This window comes from Eucalyptus grandis, chromosome 8 (assembly GCF_016545825.1).
Source record: "Eucalyptus grandis isolate ANBG69807.140 chromosome 8, ASM1654582v1, whole genome shotgun sequence".
Taxonomy (NCBI): domain Eukaryota; kingdom Viridiplantae; phylum Streptophyta; class Magnoliopsida; order Myrtales; family Myrtaceae; genus Eucalyptus; species Eucalyptus grandis.
In genome coordinates, this window is record NC_052619.1 from 5,236,859 (window position 1) to 5,242,883 (window position 6,025).

The window sequence follows — 6,025 nt, forward strand, 5'->3', positions numbered from 1 at the left end:
TTTTTCCCTTTGTTATCCATGGTATAGACAGGCAAATAAAGCAATAAAGAATTAAGAAAGCTATTGCAACATTGATCGATTATACTAACAAGGCATTCAAAACCTAATCTTGGAGAGACAAAAATGAAAAGTCAAATTCAAAATCATTCCAAAAATCTAATGTGTTTTGGAAAAATGAAAGAACTACTTTTTCAACTTTGACTCAATATGTAATACGGTTCTAAATATTTAATTTGTTCAAATATAGTTCATGAACTTTAACTCAACGAACAATGTTATTTTTGAATTATTAATTTGTTCGATATAATATTTAAATCTTTGGTAAAATATTCAATTTAAATTTTAAATTATAAATCTAAATTTTTGGTAAATATTCAATTTAATCTTTAAATTATATGAAAGTATCATATGTTGTCCTGAACTTGAATTAATATAAAAATAGAATTTAACATTTTGATTTGAATCAAATCACTTTGGCCAAATTTGCAACTTCCTCCTCAATTATATTATTATTATTTTTTATCAGTTAACGATCTGCCTTCTGCTGCTGAGCTCAACCACGTCGGCATTCTGTTCATTGATTGTCCCACGTCACTCTCCGGATGCGGTCGTGCGGCCCCACCGGAGCTCGCCGATAGCCGACGCCGGGGACGCGACTGATCTTCGCCGATCGAGGCCACTGCGATTTGCTCGCGCTTGTTGCCAGGTAGGGAGATCTAATTCTGGGTACCGAGGCGATTTTTCCCCAGAGTCGAGCCACTTCGGATGCACTTGTATATTGCGTAGATTCGGAGCTTGAAGTTGGTTCGGGTTCTTCAAGCTCTCGTGCTGAATTGATCGATTAGTGCTTCGTTCGGACTGAATGTACGGGTCTGTGTGGTGGGTGATGGTGATTGCCTAATAATGTGTTTCAGATGTTCGATGAATTGTCTAGGAGACATTGTTAACGTTGGAAAAATTGTTTTTGGAATGTGGGTTGAGAGTTCTTTTGGGCATCATTTGACCCGGTTTCTTGTTCGACAGGGTGTGCTGCTTGGTTGTGTATTCGGTTTTTTATTGGTAATTTTTAGTATGGCAATATATTCAGTTTACATGGACCTGATCTTTTTGTTCTTTCTATTGTTCTTTTTCTTCAGTGAACTTCAAAACCGTCCCAAGTGGTGGCAGTATATTTTAGTTGTACGTTTATCCCTGCTTCTGTTTCGGCGATGGTGACTGTAGACATGCGCTCCTTGCTGTTATTTTCAGCGTTCTTGCGGGTGTTCTTGATCGTGTATGGTGAATGGCAAGATAAGCACATGGAGGTTAGGTACACAGACGTGGACTACTTCGTGTTCTCTGATGCTGCTGATTTAATGGCATCGGGGAAGTCTCCTTATGAAAGAACCACGTACCGATATTCACCTTTGCTCGCCTTTCTGCTCTTGCCGAATACGTTTCTTCATCGTTCATGGGGCAAGTTTCTTTTCTCGGCCTCAGGTACGTATGTTCTGCAATTATCCAATGGATGGAGAAGTTGATAATTATTTGATATTGATTTCTAGGTCCATTTCTCATCTTCCACGTCTACGTTTATATGTATTAAGAGAATTTGGAAGAGGAATAGGAAATGGTTTCATCTTCTCTACCTTGATCCGAAGAGGTTTGTGAAGCCTCCTCGTTACAAAATGTCTACTGATGAGCTGAGTGGCATATTTTTTATAGGGAATGAGCTGGCTATCTTGAGAGTAATATGCTTGCATGTTGTTATGTAGAGAAACCCAATATTGATAAATTATAGATAGCTCTAGAAAGTTTTTTTTTCAAACTGTGGGTCCTCATACTAATGGGTACCAACCGTTCTGTGTCTCTGTAATTATGGTAGTTCTATTGCTTATCATCTTTGTTGGAGCATATAGGATATATTATGAACATTCAGATTTATTTTGTATTTTAACCTATGGTATGTGATGGTGATTGAACATACATGTAAAACTAATAACATATTTGTTCAATCTTTTTCATTTAGATGTTGATTTCATCTTCTAACTTAAATCAATTAGTTACGTGTTCTTATGTTGGTCATTTTAACTGGAAATCATAAATGACTGTTGTCAGTTTAGTTTTTATTTGGAAAATACAAGTACAAAGGTCATGGGTGAATGAATGTTATCATCTTCCTCACTTGTGCAAATTACTTTATTATTATGTCAATGCTGCAGATTTACTTGTTGGAGTGTTCATCTACACGATCTTAAAGAAATGCAGTGTACCCAAGAATATCTGCACGTACTGTGTCATGGCATGGCTTCTGAATCCCTTTACCTTCACTATTGGGACTCGTGGGAACTGTGAGCCAATCGTCTGTGCCATTATCTTATGGATCATTATCTGTCTGATGAATGGTATATTTTCTCCTTGGAACACTTTTTGCCTTTGTCAAGAGCATTACATGTGTATTTAACATATTTCATGTTCTGGCAGTTATTCTTTTGTTTTTTCCCTTTTTGAGAGAAAAACTTACAAAATATCGATTTGTCAGCCTTTGTAAGTTTTTGACAATGCTCTCACTGATATCTTATTTGTTAGCCAGTGGTTATCAATTCTGTGAAGTCCCTTAAGGAGCTTCATAAATACCTAATTTCAACTGCATTTTGGCCTTAGTAATTCTGCAAGAGTTTGTGTAGATGGACAAATGTTCGGACAATGACTTCCTTTATAACTTTAGCATGTAGAGCGCCTTTTCTATTTATGACTAAATTGTGAATACACATGCTCTACCTGGATTCAACATAAATCGCAATAGCAAACGGTGCATTGAAATTGTTGCATTCTTTTAGAGATGTTGATGAGGGGAACTTTTGCTTAGTAGGCTTCTTTTGATCTTTACTATATCTACACAAGTGTCAATGAGGCTCTTCATTCCTTCTCTTTGTCTTCAACCTCTAACTATATTTATATATAATAACTAATATTGGTGTAAGTAGTGGTCATATGTAATATTTCTTATGCTGTTCTGTTTTCTGTTTATTAGGCAATCTCTTGCAAGCTGCAGTTTGGTATGGACTTGTAGTCCATTTCAGAATCTATCCAATCATATATGCGCCAACCCTTGTCCTGGTTCTTAATCATCACTTCTTCCGCTTGGGACAAAGCCTGTTCTTAGGATCTGGAGTTCTGGCCCTAGCAAGAAACATGAGTGCAGCACGGCAGCGACTGAATTCAATGTGCTGGTTGCAATAAAATGCATATTCTCTAGAGAGAGGATTATTTTTGGTGTTATTTCTGCAGCTGTTTTCTTCTTCTCTACGGGAATTAGCTTCTTTTTATACAAGTGGGAATTTTTACATGAGGCATTGCTTTACCATCTAACTCGCACAGATCCACGACATAACTTCTCTATATATTTCTACCACATATATCTTCACTATGAGCGTGAGTTCTCTGTATTAGAGAAGCTCATATCTTTTTTACCACAATTCATGGTCCAGCTGGTTCTTGTTCTCCGCTTTGCTCAGGATTTGCCATTCTGCCTTTTCGTGCAGACAGTAGCATTTGTGGCATTTAACAAGGTTAGTATGTTAATCTGCAAAATTCTCACTTCCAGAGTAGGTGAATTGCCTGTCAAAAGGAAAAGTGGCTAAGTGGATGGCGTTGGTACCTTCTCTGTTGACAGTTAGTCACTGTCATATATACTGCATCTTACTAATATGTATTGAATCTCTATTAACAGGTAATCACTGCGCAGTACTTTGTATGGTTCTTCTGCTTGCTGCCCCTAATACTGCCATGGAGCACTATAAATTTCAAATGGAAAGGGTTGTGTTGCATATTCCTGTGGATGGGAGCACAGACCCATTGGCTGATGTGGGGTTACCTGCTTGAGTTTAAAGGCAAGAATGTCTTTGTAGAATTATGGATGGCTAGCTTAGTTTTCCTTGCTGCTAACACTTGTGTCTTAGTTGTTATGATTAGCAACCACACATACTCTCCATTATTTCAACCGCTGAAACAAAATAGTTCTGAACAGGGCCTAAAACAGGAGTGAAATAATAGAATTTTGGTCAACTTTCTTACTCTTGGTAGATTTTTTTTGTTTGCCATATTTTGCAATTTGCGTGAAAAAAATGCTTAAATGATGGTTTGGCCTAGCTTTGTAACATATAATTATCCAGTTACTTAGGTTAAGCTTTACCAGTAATTGTGTTTCCATACGTCTGAATATTATTGATATTCTCCTCAATTCAGAAATGACAATCAAGTGAAACCATGATATGGCTCTCAGTTATAAGGATTGATTGCACTCTTTGTATCAACTGCTCTTGCAACCAAGCTGCTGCTCATTCATCCATTCTGCGTCATTATGCATATTTGACATGGAACTCCTCCCTAAAGCTTTTCTTTTTTGATATGACAGTGGCATAATATATTCTTCTTTTCTGTTATTTGCCATATTTGACTTTCCTTTCTCAGCTACTGTGGAGTAACTGGCCGAGAATGTTCAAAATAGCATGTGGACACATTTGGTTGATAATGCAAAAGAATTATTTTCTGCATATGCAAATTGCACAATATTTTGTTTATACAAAATGTCAATAATTACTATTTCGGTTTTGAAAAAACTGAGAAGGATGCCATATAAAAAGTTGATTTCGCTTTCTATAACATTCTTCACAAAGCATAGCAGTCGTCTAGACTTGCTGTGTTTAAGCAAATATTGGCACATGCTGTGTATCAAATGAGGATCCATAAACAAAAACCAGTTTTTCTTATTGAGTACGAGCAGATTTGAGATCTTCACATAGCAAGTGCACAGCATTTTGCAGAAGGAATTGACTGAAGTTCATGGAATTGTCAATTATGACGCAAAGGGTGTATTTAAATTTTCCATTTAACTCATCAAGCTCGAAATGAATAGAAACCTGGTATGACTTGTCAGTTGTGATTGCTAAAGGTGCTTTTGTCAAAAGGGCAGCGAGAGTAAACTATCATTCTGATGTCTGAAAGATGGAGGGTACATTTTATCAGATTGAAAACGTAAGGCAAGGGCAAAGTCTGTGGATAAAAAATGCGTTCATCTCTAGATTAGTTGCAAGTTAATTAGTGTATTCCCTCTTAATCAGCCAGGAAGATTCTAGCTACAGATTAAGTATAGGTTTGGTTCTTCAACTTGGATAGTCAGTGAACTCAGCCCTTTTCTACGAGTTAATCGGCAAAATTGCAAAAAAAGAAGTGTCATAAGTGGCCTTTTGTAAATTTTCTACAACAAAGTATCACGTAATCAATCGCAAGCAAGAGCAAAGAGTAGCAAGGTACTTTTTTCATTTAGAACAAATGAGAAGTGGGGAATCGGTTTGAGAGACGTAATGTTATTTTTATCTTAGTTGTATTTCCCTCGAATTGAAATCGTGAACAAAGCCAGACAAGGAAAAGGTAAGAGCCTCCTCTGGAAAGAGTTACAATTTATTCTTCCTAGGAGTGAGCAACGGTGATGGGTGAAATCAGGAATGGGTTATAGTCCTTTTTTTTTTAAAGTCTTCTAATTCTTGGTAATATCTTCACCCAGAATGAAATTCTTCATCTTCTTGATGGCAATTTGTGTACCTGCTTTGCTTTCGTATCCCGCCATCTCCTCACCTATTATCTCCCAATTTCCCCGATGTACAGTCATGGAAAAGAACAACAGTACGAAAGGACATGAATTGATAACGTCGAACATGACGAGACGGCACGAATGAGTCACCTATGGGGCTATATGCCCATGTGGCATGCACCTGAATGGGTCGCCCTCTGGACACCTCTAAAAGGGTTGCCTGTACCATTGGTGAAGCAACGGAGATTCGATTCTCATGTTCAATCGGAGGATGTTGACAAATTGCTTCTCGTTTCATGGGGACCAAGAGCCTTTTCGTCTTTCCCTCTGTATTCCCAGAAAGCACCAATTAGAAATGGACATGCGTAGTTGGGTCGGCTGTTTCGCCAAGTGAATGAGTAAACTATCGATCACGGTCGGCACTTGCTAATTGGAGCTAAGTTGGTATCTTGT

General features: G+C 37.6%; 1 protein-coding gene across 1 annotated transcript; it reads left to right on the forward strand.

The window, feature by feature from the left end:
• The first annotated feature begins 534 nt into the window (after positions 1–534).
• On the forward strand, positions 535–4,295 carry LOC104456015 (GPI mannosyltransferase 1). The gene is given in 6 exon segments (XM_010070708.3): positions 535–706; positions 1,137–1,479; positions 2,202–2,384; positions 3,014–3,121; positions 3,124–3,551; positions 3,713–4,295. Coding segments are annotated over 5 exon segments (1,305 nt in total). The 5' UTR covers positions 535–706; positions 1,137–1,208; the 3' UTR covers positions 4,028–4,295.
• Positions 4,296–6,025: the final 1,730 nt, after the last annotated feature.